Here is a 14,043-nt window from a genome sequence, read left to right as displayed (position 1 = left end):
ATTCCACACTTCTATCGTTTTCCATTCAACATTTCAGCATTCGCACGCCATTTCTCCAGAAATGGCTTCATTTGTAGCGATAAAAGTGAGCATTTTTGAGCGTCACCCACCAATGAACCTGTTCTCTGCAGGTAGGAAAAGCTCGCTGCTCAGCTCCAAATTTCCCAGCCAGCGCGCCATCCACTCCGGTTGGATGTCTGCGAACAGGGAAGGCACAAATGTCAGGCGTATTTTTCTCGTGTCTGAATGAAATAAAAAAAAACGTCATCTACTAGCGTCACAGGAGGCTACTTGTGGGTCCATTTGTCAAAAGCGAGACGACGCTGTGTGAGGCTTTTTTGTTTGTAATCACAATATAATGTCATTGAAGGGACAGAGACAAATGGCTTGAGTGCTTTACTCTGGGGTGAACGTTGCTGCGGGGAAGGAGGAAAAGACACACACACACACACACACACACACATCAAGGTCATTATAGTTAACAAACGCTCACGAAATAACTAAAACTAATTTGCATTTTCGGGGGGGAAAATTGCTCTAAAAACAATTGCAATTACCGTAACTCAATTAAAACCCTGGAGAACCCACGGGGTCAAATTTGACCCCTATAAATTCTGCTACTCAAATAACAAAGACCTTTTTTTTTAATTTATTTTTTTACAAATTTAACTTCAAAAGTCCAGAGTGCCACTTCTGACCCCTGCATGGGGCCATCTAGTGGATGAATATTGCACTTACACGAGCCAGAGCGGTGGTGACAAGATGGCTGGCAACAAACATGTTGTTTTGTTGAGCTGGAAATCAATCCAAACAAAACCATCAGATGGTAAAATTGTGTTTTTTTTGTCAATCTATTTCATATCATGTTGCAGAATGCCTAAGGAGTATGTTTTATATATATATTTTGATAAATTAGCAACTCTGAGCTAGTTAAAAAAAAAAGGGTTCAAATTGAAAAAACATATTTTGGTGTTCAGTGAACTTGTAGCAGCCATTTAATGTATAATTCATAATTTTCCAAAGAAGAAAAGGGTTCTTGGGTTCTCCAGGGTTAAAAAAAATAGAGTCAAAACGATAAACAAACAAAAATCCAAAACGCACGCTTCCTCACCCTCCACGCTGTATTGTGTTCCAAACCACTTCTCCCTGAGGGGACAGCGGCCCTCGTGTTCTGGCGACAACAGCATCAGGTTGGCTTTCTCGGGGGTGAGCAGGGACAGCGCTGCGCCAATCACCTGCACGCACGCACGCACGCACGCGCACGCACGGAACACATTTCCTTCTGTCAGTGTCCAAATGTGTTTCTTTATGCAGGAACAATCTCACAGAGGAAGGGTGGGGGTTCAAGTGCAAAGCTTCCATCTCACTTTCCAAACAAAGCAATCTGCGCAACACAAACAGACAAAGAAATGACTGACAGACTCGAGCAGGGGTGGGAAAACAATGAAACTGTTACTTCATAACACAAATCAAACACGTCAATGTAGAGTATAATTTGCGGAGTAAGGTTGTGGATATGCGCGCATTTTTTTTCATGAAACCATGATTGTGGATGGTATAAGTTGTCTGCCATGTTGTGGCGTGAGCGTAACGATTTTGACTGATGTTGACTATAAGAATTGAAATGTTCTTTTCTTAAGCAGATACTTTTAGAGTTTGCATTCAGATCAATTGCATATTTATTCTTTAAATTTGCTCCTAATATAACTATAGCCTTTTGAGAAACTCACTCAAGTTCACAAATGTTAAATAGTTCTGAAATTAAAAAAAAATCATACGATATAGACCAGAAAAAATAACACTCCAGCAATTTTCACTGAAGCAACCCCCTTCGCTCCCGGCTGTTTTACTGGATTTTGACTGATTTTGCAAGGTCCACAAGCTATTCTGTTCTATAGCTATAAAAACATGGAACCTACCGAAAGAAAGATTGCGAGTCTCTTCTTTCATCAGGAAGAAAACATATATTTCTATCGGTTTCTATTTTGCAGCAAATAACATTAGAATATAGCTAAGTTCCATCATTATTCACAAATCTGTTGAAAACAGTGGCAAAAAGAGCTTGCTGCAACATGGCCCTGGTTGATCTTTTATACTCTGATGCCACCTGCTGGCGTTTTTTTTTGGTAATAACTACCATTGCTTTAAGCGACCTCTTCATGTCAGAAGCTGTATCAAGGCCTTCTGTATGCTCTAGCATAAAAAAATAACCCAAAAATGCATAAATATGTTTTAGGAAGTGAAGGACAGAGTATTTAATTAAAAAACAAAAAAAAACAAAAAAAAAACGTATTTATACGTTTTTGGGTTTGAATGAATACAATAAATAATAATCATTAAAAACAGAATTGAGGAGCCGGTACGAGAATTGTCCAAATTCTAACTATGGCACACCCCACCTGTGATTATAGTTACATTGTCAAGAGTTGCTCTACAGTTTGCGTTCAAATATGTGTTCCTTAAATCGAAAATGGGCTTTTACTTGTATGGCACTTTTCCACCTCCCAGGTATTCAAAACCCGTTAACGCCGTCTCCTCATTGACTGATGCAGCATCAGGAGCAACTAGCGGGTTCGGTATTTTGTTCAAGGGCACGTCGGTACGGTCACACATGCTCATGATCAAGCCAACCTTGGGATTGGGAAACGACCGCTCTACCACCTGAAGCATGCCAGTACGTCTCCTACATTTCAGTGTGCAAAAAAAAAAAATCGAAAAAGAATGCAAAGCTGGCCACCTCGTGACTGTAGTCAAACATCAGCTGGTCTCCCGTCAACAAATCCTCCTTGGGGAACAGCTGCATGTTCTCACAGATGTCCTCCACATTTTCTATCGGGTCACTCTGAAAAGGGAATGGAATCGTTTACAGGATGACGCAGAGCAGGCGGTGCCGGAATGACCCGGGATGCTCCTACCGCCTCCTGATAGCGAAACTCGTTGGCCTCGATCTTCTGAATCTCTTCGTATATCCTGAATGTGTGACGAGAAAAACATTCATTTAGAACGGTCTGGCTGAACTTAAAGACGGAAGAGCGAGAAACTGCAAAAAAAACACGTGGCAGTGAATGCATCAGGATGAAGTGTAGAGGTAGTTTAGCTTAAATCGTTTTACGTTTGTTAAAATTTTTTATTGTAAATGTTGCCCCTTCCTGAACAAGAACGGTCAAATATCTCGGTTAGCGACAAATAAAGCTTCATGAAGCACTTGTGATACTTTTTGACTCCTCTAGATGGCACTCTCTGTTTGAAAATTCAATCAATTTCCATTGCACTAAAACTTAATATTTAAACCAAGAGCATCATCTAGAGGAGTAAAAAGAACATTGCAAGTGCTTCATGAAGCTTCATTTTCCCATCACTAGTTTTGGTATCCATGTACATAAGTGTAAATGTGTGTGCTTATGTTAGTGCCTTCTGTGAGGTCCAAGGATCTGAAGCATCTTGAGGTACTGGAACACCAGGTGAGTCACCTGGATAAATTGCACCAAAAAACACACATATTGTTTAGTTATACAAATTTGCCGAATGTGTGTGCGTAAATAGTGCCCTCGAGGTTGTGGAACACTGAAAGCAGTTATTTTACACAAAGACAGTCCTAAAAATCGGCCCCTTTGCTGCATGGCTGTCTGGTTAGCCCGCGTTGCCGTGGCAACTGATAGCACTGCACTCTTCCCTCAAATAACCCCGTTGTGTCTATCAACGAGGCAAATACTGGAGTTGGGCTGGTTATCTAGCGTACGTGGGACCAAAATAGAAGAAGTGGGCAGGGGGGGTGGGGGGGGGGCAGATCACCTGGTAGAAGTTCTGGAAACCTTCGTCGGTGAGCGTGATGGAGATGGAGAAGATGGAGTAGGTGGTGTTCTGATCAAAGCCGCTTTCGCTGTTGCCTCCGAACAGAGCGAGAGCCCAGCACCTGCCATCACACGCATCAATGAACAGTAATCCGCCGCCGACACCCCAGTTATTCGCAAAAAACCCCCAAGATGTTTTTTTTTTTCAGTGATCCCTAGCGCCATCTAGTGGTCAAAGCATCTCGGCGAGCAACGGCGACTTGGTAGCCGATGTGAAGTCTGACGAGTGTCGCCGAAAGACCGAGCGAGCCCAAATTAGCCAGAGCAGCTAGGAAGTAGTCGGAGCCATAGACTGGAATGGGTAACGAGCGGCTAGCGGGAGAAGCTAGTAATTTTTTTTTTTTTAAAAAGCCAGCTTGCGAGAGCAAAGCAGAAAGTAGCAAAATCCAGCCGTTTTTATCCATCTCAGGGGGCGGCCATTTTGCCACTTGCTGTCGACTGAAGATGACATCATAGTCGCTCAGGTAACAACCAATCACAGCTCAGCTACAGAAAACAGGTGCGCTGTGATTGGTCGTTGCCTGAGCCCTGAGCAACTGTGATGTCAAAATGGCCGCCTTCTGATATTTATAAAAACGGCTGGATTTTGCTGCTGGATTCATATTCCACTAACAGATTATTAACCAAAATACCCAAAAGAGAATAGAATATATTATTGTCAAAAACAAATTTTGGGGTTGACTTAGTAACTAGTTCAAATGAAATTTCACCAGTTCTTGTAAATGGTACTTCATTTATGTAGCTTTTTTTCCACCTTGCAAGGCCCTCAAAGCACTTTACATCCAACTACTCATTTATCTACTGATGACGCAGCGTCAGGAGCAACCGGTGGGGGTTCAGTATCTTGCTCAAGGATACTTCGGCATGGTCTCAATGGTATGGGATCGAACCCACGACCTAGCATGGGAAAAAGAATTGCTGATGTTTATGTACTTTTCCGATTGGTGTTGTGGTGCTAACCAAGCATTTCTACAGCCTAGCGAAGCTTTTTGGGATCGTTTTGGCTGTTCAATTATTAGAAAAACTTCCAAACCCGTGAACCTCAGTTTCGCTACTGATGAGGTGTAAAATGCTAATTTTCATTGCAAACTGTGATGCAAAAGCGTTTTTTTTTTTGTTTTTTTTCCAGGTTCAATCTCTGCTCTGGATATGATTGACCGACAGAAAATGTGGCGAAGAAAAAAATGAAAAGGACAAGAGGCTTCATTGCCTCCCGGGCCAAAATAACCACTGAGGGGGCACTTTGCGCCGCACCCCACTTAACACAGAAAACCACTCGACTGGCTTTGAGCGCTCTCCAAGTCGTCCGCTGTCGTCATTCATCAAGCGCGGGAAACAAAGCGTCTGGAACGTTCTATCCGAGCTGCCGAGTGCTGTCGACACGAGGGAGGGTGTTTATTGGAGGGCCGCTTTGTATTGTGAGATGACTGAGAGAGGCTTTTTTGGTGAATGGTTTGGCCACTTAGTAACAAGAGGCTGAGAAGCTCTTGTTAAAAAAAATAAGAAAAAAAAAAAAAAACATGCGTGTGTGTGTGTCCCAGTAAATTGAAGAATTGTGTTTTATTGTGAGGGCTATCACATGAGAAAAGCAAAAAGAAACTACTCACTTCCTCCTGAGCATGGAGAGAATGCTTCCTGGGCCTTCGTGGCCAATCAGCCACGATATGTAGTGAAGAGGCTTCACTCTGCGAAGAAAAAAACATTGTTAGGACGAGAAAAATCGAATCCCCTCAAGACAACGGGGGTGTTGCATGCCGCGTACTGCATTCTATTGATATAATCCTCCTGTTATATTTGCTTCTTTGCTACAGCGAAAATGTTCACGTGTCAAACAACAACAACGACAAAACGATGTTTTCGGTCCCCTTTACCGCCTTGTGTCACTGCTGGATCAATATTGAATATGTTGTGCAAAACAAAAATACTTGAGATCCAGCATGACACAACATACAGAAACAAATAAAGAATAGTACTTCTAGTCAGTGACTCAGTAAAATACTGTAAAAAAAAATGATTGACAAAAATATGTTCTATGAAGCCCCACTAGTCCTAAACAAGGCATTTTGATTAATATTACCTTTGTAAAAAGTCAATTAGGCATAAAATTCACCCGTTTTTAGCCATCTTAGGGGGCGGCCATTTTGTCACTTGCTGTCGAGTGAAAATGACATCACGGTTGCTCAGGGCTCAAGGTAATGACCAATCTCTGCTCAGCTGTTTTCTGAGTTTGATCATGTGATGTTCAAAAGCTGAGCCGTGATTGGTCATTACCTTGAGCCCAGAGCAACTGTGATGTCATTTTCAGTCTACAGCAGGTGGCAAAATGGCCGCCGCCTGAGATGGATAAAAACAAAAAACAGGTGGATTTTGCTACTGAATTCATACTCCACAAGAGTAATATTAATCAGAATACCAATTTTTCCCCCGATTGCGTTTGAGGTTTTAAAACTGAGCTTATTGATGCTAGCCATTAGCATGTCAATGGTATTTCATATTATACAGCATGTTAGCATTAAGCTTGCGGGCAGTACTTAAGATAACGTTTGGTTGTTAAATAAACGCGACTTGTTTTCAATACACAGCGTGTAATTGTCTGTCTTCAACTTTAAACAGCTTGAAGCCTTTTTGTAAATGAATTGTTTATTATTTGCGAAACTAATGATGATTTTGAAGTGAGTTCACGGTCACCATACAGCACTCGAGCCAATCTTGAACAAATATTTCTGAAATTGTAGAAAGAAAAGAAAAAAAGAATAATAATCACGAGACATCCAGCCGTTGAATTTGCGACCAACTAAAATAGCTTGAAAAAGAGCATCCTTAATATTTCCAATTCAAACAGTCTCGCAAACCTGATAAAAGGATATCGAAGATAATCAATTTAAATGAAAACAAGTGCAGCATGGGACCTTTAAAAAATATATAAATTACTGAGTATATAAAATGAGGCTTGAAAACCATGACAAATGCAGCAGTTCTCACCACTCGCCCTCAACCAATTAGACATTTAAGGCTCTATTTTCATAAAACTGGCACGTCTTCATTTCCACGTCGGCTCTGTCCACTCCTATCACGGCGCAAATGCTCTTTTCGACCTACAAAACTACCAACAACTCCACTCATGCGTACAGTTATTTCAGACTCGACTTGAGCTGGGCATAAAAATAGGGGCACTGCACAGTTTGGGAATTGCAGCTCTCGAACCCTCACCTGTAGTGCTTTTCTTGAGGGGGGAGCGCCCAGGTGATATTCAACGCGTGCACCTTCCGCACTGGCACAACTGCAGACAATAGAAAAATAAAACAGTGCAGTTCCCACCTTCAAGCGACACACCACATCTTAGCCTCAGCAGACAGATTGAGCGAAATATCGACACATACGATGGCGTACCGCGATATAGTTTGTTGAAAGACGGCGTGCCGAAGGGTTCGAGCATGTCAGAGAAGTCCGGCTTTGGAAGGCCACTGCGGACATGAGCGTGAAAAATCACAGAAATAGCACATAAATAACAACGCCATATAAATATAATTTTTTTAAAAAAAAAGCAATTAAAGTCACATTTGAACGATTAAAGGTCCCGTACCATCATTTCCAAAATAATTCTTTTGAGTTCGATTTTTATGCTGATTACAACAAAAATTATGATATATATGAAAAATTTGCTTTATATATATATTAAAAAATAAATAAATAAATTTAAAAAAAAAATAATAATAAAAAAAAAATATATATATATATATATATATATATATATATATATAATTATTATTTTTTTAAGAAAACGGGGATCCTATAGTTAAAAAAACTTGACTGAGATCAGTTTTAGATTCCGCACCCAATAATTAGTATTAAAAAATGTGTTTGCAAGTGTAATGGGCAATTTAATTTAGTATTTCACACATTTTAAGTAATTAATTGAACATGTGAATTATCTATTTAATAGTGTTTATGTCTATTTCATTTTGTAAAAAAAAAAAAAAAAGAAGAATACCATAAAATCGATTACAAGTGACCCAAAAACCACCACTGTACATTTAAATAAAAGTACAAATTATTATCCATGGCTTGTCTTTAGTTTCTCTGACAATTTTAATAATGATAATAGGAATTAAAAAAATAATAATAATTAAAAATAATTATTCATTTTGAAAAAAACTTTTTTTTAATATTGTATTTCATTGCAGTTAATAAGTTAACACTGGGAAATTCTTGACATTTGCTGAGCTTAAATCAACTAAAATGGTTGAAATGTTGCCCTATGCAGTGAAATCAGTGTGTCGAGATCATCTCCAGTGTAAGATGAGCAACATTCACTCACTTGTTGGGCACCTTGCTGAAGATCTCTCGCACCCACAACTCCAGCGTGTCCAGTTTCTCTGCAGGCACACAATTCAGGCACAACATAGGGACAAATTCATGATATTGTCAAGATCATCTATTATTATTATAATGATTATTTTGCATTATTTTCTGACGTTATTCCATTAAGAAATGCAAGATGGAAAATGCCTCCTCGAGATACAAGCAGCAGGATGAGACCATTTTATGAATGCACGTTTACATCAAACCTACATTTAAATCGAATGTAATCATGTTTACCCATAGAAAAGAAATGCAAATAGAACTGGACGGGCGCTGGACAAATCGCGCCTTAAATACGACGGCAGACAATTTTCTCAAAAATATTATTTTTGATTTTAGGCATTTTTCCTCCACGCACTTGAAGAAACAGCAAATAACATTAAAAACAATGTTTTTGTTTTGTTTCAAACAAGCCTTGAAATAGTTTCCCCTCAGCATTAACATGGATCAACTTCCATGATATATTTTATGTAAACAAAATAAAAAAATAAAAAAAGATCTGATCCGTAATTACCGTAATTAACATTAAGTATTCAATAATTCAACATCATAAAATCGCCTTCCACTGGGCTCCTTTCTTGTCATACGCAAATGTTACCCTAACCAGTCAATTGTTTTGAAAAATAATGTCTACAAAACACGAGTTTGTGGAGATGAAAGACAAAAGCAGCCGACCCAGAAAAGGAAAGTTGAGAAAAGGCTTAGGGAAAGATGAAGAATTGCTCCAGCGCTCGGAAAAGGTTTTGTCATATTGTACTGCGCGGTTACGCCAGTAACACACAAAAAAGGTTCCATTTCCTGTTCCGTGTTCATCAACAGACTTCAGGGGTGGAAAACTGGAAAAACAAGCCACATGTGGAGTTAATCCCCAATATTTACTGAAATCCAGTGTGATTAGAAAAGCCAATTCTGCATGAAGCCAAAGTGCATGATTTGGGATTTGTTTTTTTGGCACAAATGTCAACACGAGTCATCATCGGAGTCCTCGGCAGCTGTTAATGAGCTGCCTGATATTTTCCTGCGAGGACGCGCCAAGACCCGACGATGACATCACCGGGATGGAAGGCGGCGACCCGAGGCGAACTGCGAATAATTAGCCACGCTCGGCCGGAGACGGACGCGTGGAGCGGCTCCTCATTAAGAGCTTTGCGGCTTCATTAGGAGTCAATTAATCAGCGGATTGCTCGTTAAAAAAGTACTGTCAATCTGCTCTACTGACGACACACGAGGATCATTGCGGAGTGGAACTTTCGTCGTTCAAAACGGGTTTCAAGATCTGACCCTGTCAAACAACACGAATCGAGTCATTCTACATCTAAAATCAGCCCAAAAAAAGAAATTAAAAATCAGATTATTATCAATTTATTTATTTTTGCATATTTCAGCAAAAGACAATGACGCCGATTTTCTACTATGTTGAAAAGTTAAACAAATACTAAAGGACGGAGTATTGTAAAACCGTCTAATGATCTTCCTGTAATTCATATCTTTGTTGTTGTATGCCTTAATGGCGCAAAAAATATATTATTTTTTATTTTTAATCGGGCGATTAATCGGTTATCAGAATTTTATTCAGCCAAATATGGGAATCAGCACCAGATTAAAAAAACGGGCCCTATTCCTATATGCTATAATTAGCATGTAATAATAAATGTGAAGACACTAATTATGTTAAAGATTTGTGATGATAACAGATAAATATCAACATTCAACATTTTCTTTCTATAACTTTCTGCCAGTGTTCACATTTTCAAAAGCTTACTACTACAGCCTTCCTGGGAAATCACAATTAACTCATCACCTGCGAGCTATTTTTAGAACAGCCTCGCGGACTACACTTTGCATGTGCCGATCTCCTGCACAGACTTCAGCAAGTCCTTCCACCATTTAAAATCGCACGCCATTCAGTCTCAACGTTAAATTTAACTAGCTGGGAGCTGCTTCGATTGGCCGGGAGTCGGCTGCATTCCCACCCACTGAAGCTCAAAAGCACACTTTTATTTGCGCTAATCTAGCAAAAATACCAAACGAAAATAGGCTCCCTGGTGCTCTGGTCCTAAAAAGCAAGACTTTGCCTACCTTTGGACTGGACAGTCAGGGTCATGTAATGTGCAGAGTAATGTCTCTCCCAAAAAGCTCGCAGTCGCTTGTTGATGCTGATCTTCTTCTTCTTGGGCTCTTGCTTCAGAGTCTGTGCGTTCCCTGGCGACATCACTCAAAATCAACAAATTGCAGCAAGCTCGGAACGAGGAAAAAACGTGGCGAGCAAAAGCGCCAACTCACCCCAGCAGAACTTGGCCATGGGGTGCCCCGGTTTGGCCAGACTGCCAAACAACATCTCCTTCCTGTGCGAATCGGACGGCTTGGCCAGCTGGTATTCTGACGGGCGGCAGAACGGGGACGACTCAAGAAAGACAACGGCACGTTGGGGATGGGATCCGAACACGAGCGGACTCACCGCTGTCGACGGCCTCCACCTCCCGGTCTATAGCGTCTCGGATCATCAGGGGGCAGATGAAGAACTGAGCCCACCTAAAATAGAGGACAAAGAGAAGACTGAACAGCCTCTTTCACATCTCGGAAATACACCACATCCGAGCTCGCTCCCGCAACCCGTTTAGGCAGCGTCTACCTGGTTGTTGCCCCGAAATGAAACCCAACTATGATTAGCTCTTTGACTGCCAGACGTTTTCAGAAAAGGGATGCCGTGGGTGCCAGCCGATTTAAGCATTTTTGACTGATCTTTCAAGGTCCACAGAAAATGTTGTGTTTGGACTATGAAAACACACATACTACCAAATGAAAGATTGGACTCTCATCTTTCATCAGAAAAAATAGTTTGTTTCTACCTTATTCCGTTTTTCAGTAATCAACAATAGAAAATGGTTAGTTTCACCTCTGTTTTGAAAAAAACCCCGTATTTCAACGTCTTTGGCACTCCTCCATAGGATTTTACTAAACGTTATGTAACGTTTTTGGCAGTCAAAGAGTTAGATTGCTCAAATCCTTTATTATGGACAAGTCTTCAATCATTGAAATGTAAAAAGGCAATGCTGCACTGACTTTTGCTCTTTGCTGCAACCCGTTTAGGCAGCCCCCGCCAGAAGGTTACTGCCACAAATGGCTATGTTGCGGTAATTTTTTTGTAAAAGGTTTACATTTGGTAAAAGTGGTAAAAAAAAAATAATAATTTTTTTTAACGGTAACTTTGGTAAAAGCACAAACATAAATTTTTTCCCCAATATTTTATTTATAATTTTCAAAATTTCCAATAAAAACGAAAAACAAAAGAGAAAAAGAAACAACGTTTACAAAATAAAAAAAGTTATACAAATAAAAATTATTTTTAGATTTAATAATAAAAAAAAGTCCAAAGAGTTTCCAGTGTCTTTTAAAGTTAAGTGAAAATTTAAATAAATACATAAAAATGTTTTAAATTGATCACTTAAGATGGTATTTCACTGAGTGACGGGATGCTTGCGAGCAAAGCAAATTTTCATCACAGTTCGGAAAAGCTTTCAAAAGACGCTCGCAAACAGTGATAAATTGTCTGAACATGATAAAAAAAAAAAAAAAAAAAATTGTGACAAGTATAAACAGTCTTTGAACACGTTTTTACAAAACCCCAAATTCACTTAATTTGCAAACATTCGCCAATCAGTGAGATAGCGATTTTATCGGCCGCCAGAGTTGTAAAAAAGCCCGATATGCGTGAAAATGCCAAATTTCGGCACCCTAACGGCGTCAGATCGAGCACTCCCACAACTTTCTTAATCAGGCCCGTCGCTAACTAGCAACGTTGACGCATCCTGTCGTTGTTTGTAATCGCCGCGCGCTTCAAGCCATCTTCAACCCGTTTGTCTGCTTAAAATGTTATCCCTCTCAGCCACGCTGTTGCCGCACACAACAAAAGCACCTCTGATCCGCTCTCACCTGTCGAGCGCCTCTTTGAAGCTTTTCCTCTGCACGTCAAACTGGAAGACGGTCCTCTCGCAGTCGGTGGAGGCGTTGTCGCTGCCGCCGTGCTTCTTGAGGAAGGCATCAAAGCCGTTTTCCGACGGGTACTTCTCGCTGCCCATGAAAACCACTGGTGCCGCGTTGGGAACAAAGCACAATAGCCATGATTCCAAAAAATGTCAAAGATAAGCTCCCGCCTCGGCTTGCCGCTTTTTTTCCCCCCCCTTTGTGGGCTCTCTTTTGTTTCACGCGGACGGCGGCGAAATGTTTACAGTCGGTCCGAGTTGCTCCCTGAAAGCCGGCTCTAAATACGGCTGTAAAGATCCGCTGACGGCTTTTATGGCAAGCGTGATTTCGGATTGGCCATCAAAAGATTTTTTCTCGACAGGCCCATCAGTGAATGAGACAAACGATTTCTCTTCGGAGAGGCATCAAAGAGTAAAAGGAGATTTACAGGATGTATTGCGTTGCAAAGGGGTTTGGGGAGCTTCGGAATTTATGAATGACGCATTTTAAGCAGGATATCAATATTATGATCTTGATACTCTGGGTTACAATTAGGATAACATTTGTCATTAGGGCCCGATGCCGAATTTTGACAGAAAAAAACAAACAGATTATCGACATGCATAAAATATGCATAAAATATTTTCTAAAATTATTAATTTTTTTTTAATTTATTTGTTTGTTTTTTTAAAAAAAAGGAGAGCAATGATGATGTCAAATCGAATGAACAATACTGAGCTCTCCTAAAAAATAAATATATATATATATATATATATATATATATATATATATATATATATATATATATTTCTCCCCCCCAATGCATTTAAATGGGTGTCAATAATAGGAAGATTTTCATTATTCATAGATTGGTGGGTGTCAACTAGAAATATATTGTTAAAAAAATGTCCTTTTCGTTTCCCACAATGCATTGTGTGGGGATACTTGACTTATTTAACCATTTTAAGCAATAAAAAGCTAATATTTAGTCTACAATTGATGAGATAACTTCATTATTTCTCATGTACAATTAATATCTTTAAAAAAAAACAAATTTGGCCACTTGCTATGGACTGAAAATGACATCAAAGACGCTCAGGAAACAGGTAACGTCCAATCACGGCTCACCTGTTTGGTCATGTGACGTTCGCAAACTGAGCCATGATTGGCCGTTACCTGTTTTCTGAGCACACGTGATGTCAAGTGCAAAATGTGTTTTTAAAAGGGAAGTCAATCCCCAAAACTTTTTTATTTTTACAATAATATGTTCTGTGAAGCCACACTAGTCTAAATACGGTATTCTGGTTAATATTGCATTAGTGGAATATGAGTTAAGGGGCGCATATTTGAAGAGCAATTAAAAGTGAAAAGAGGTGAAAGCAAGTAATTGCAGTGTCAAAATAACTGCCGGAGGACGTTTAACAAGGGTTACCGAGCCCCGTCTGTTCTCTGTCAATATGTGGCCCAACTTGCAGGTACAAACACGTATGGGGGGGTGGGGGGGGGGGGTGTCACGCTCAAATTTAATCGGTGATGTGTGAGCATGTAGAAGACTCCAGTGAATTAACCTTTGGAAGCCAACACTCCGCACGCACACACAAACTACCCCCCCCCCCCTTTCACTGTAATTACTGTAATTACTCACTGTGTTCCAGAAAGTGGGCAAGGCCGGGGAGGTCAGTGGGATCACTGAAGCTGCCCACTCCGACACACAGGGCGGCTGCAGACTGACACACACGCACAAATAGAGCTTGCATCACATTTGCCAATTTTAGCGATCAAAGAACACGACATGGTGGGCGTGAAAGGAAAGGCTGTGAATGTCATGAAGGTGTAACGGGTGGCTGACTCGACTAAACCTGACGTC

At 40.3% G+C, this 14,043-nt stretch overlaps 1 protein-coding gene across 2 annotated transcripts in view; it reads right to left on the bottom strand.

The window, feature by feature from the left end:
* Positions 1-14,043, bottom strand: part of LOC144048665 (nardilysin-like) — a 28,494-nt gene that overhangs the window by 9,842 nt on the left and 4,609 nt on the right. For both annotated transcript variants that reach the window (XR_013293399.1, XM_077560885.1), the window contains exons 3-17: positions 13,822-13,903; positions 12,147-12,300; positions 10,672-10,745; positions 10,497-10,592; positions 10,293-10,415; positions 8,170-8,227; positions 7,242-7,315; positions 7,062-7,131; positions 5,459-5,536; positions 3,793-3,913; positions 3,412-3,470; positions 2,916-2,970; positions 2,738-2,842; positions 1,112-1,235; positions 111-197 (exon numbers count right to left, since the gene is read on the bottom strand). Coding sequence is in view for 1 of the 2 variants with exons in the window: in XM_077560885.1 (XP_077417011.1) it covers positions 111-197; positions 1,112-1,235; positions 2,738-2,842; positions 2,916-2,970; positions 3,412-3,470; positions 3,793-3,913; positions 5,459-5,536; positions 7,062-7,131; positions 7,242-7,315; positions 8,170-8,227; positions 10,293-10,415; positions 10,497-10,592; positions 10,672-10,745; positions 12,147-12,300; positions 13,822-13,903 (1,360 nt within the window). In the remaining variant the exon portion in view is untranslated. The remainder of the gene's footprint in view (positions 1-110; positions 198-1,111; positions 1,236-2,737; positions 2,843-2,915; positions 2,971-3,411; positions 3,471-3,792; positions 3,914-5,458; positions 5,537-7,061; positions 7,132-7,241; positions 7,316-8,169; positions 8,228-10,292; positions 10,416-10,496; positions 10,593-10,671; positions 10,746-12,146; positions 12,301-13,821; positions 13,904-14,043) is intronic.

Source organism: Vanacampus margaritifer, chromosome 1, assembly GCF_051991255.1.
Source record: "Vanacampus margaritifer isolate UIUO_Vmar chromosome 1, RoL_Vmar_1.0, whole genome shotgun sequence".
Taxonomy (NCBI): Eukaryota; Metazoa; Chordata; class Actinopteri; order Syngnathiformes; family Syngnathidae; genus Vanacampus; species Vanacampus margaritifer.
Note: the sequence above shows the minus strand (reverse complement) of the source record. Positions and strands in the feature narration are given on the sequence as shown.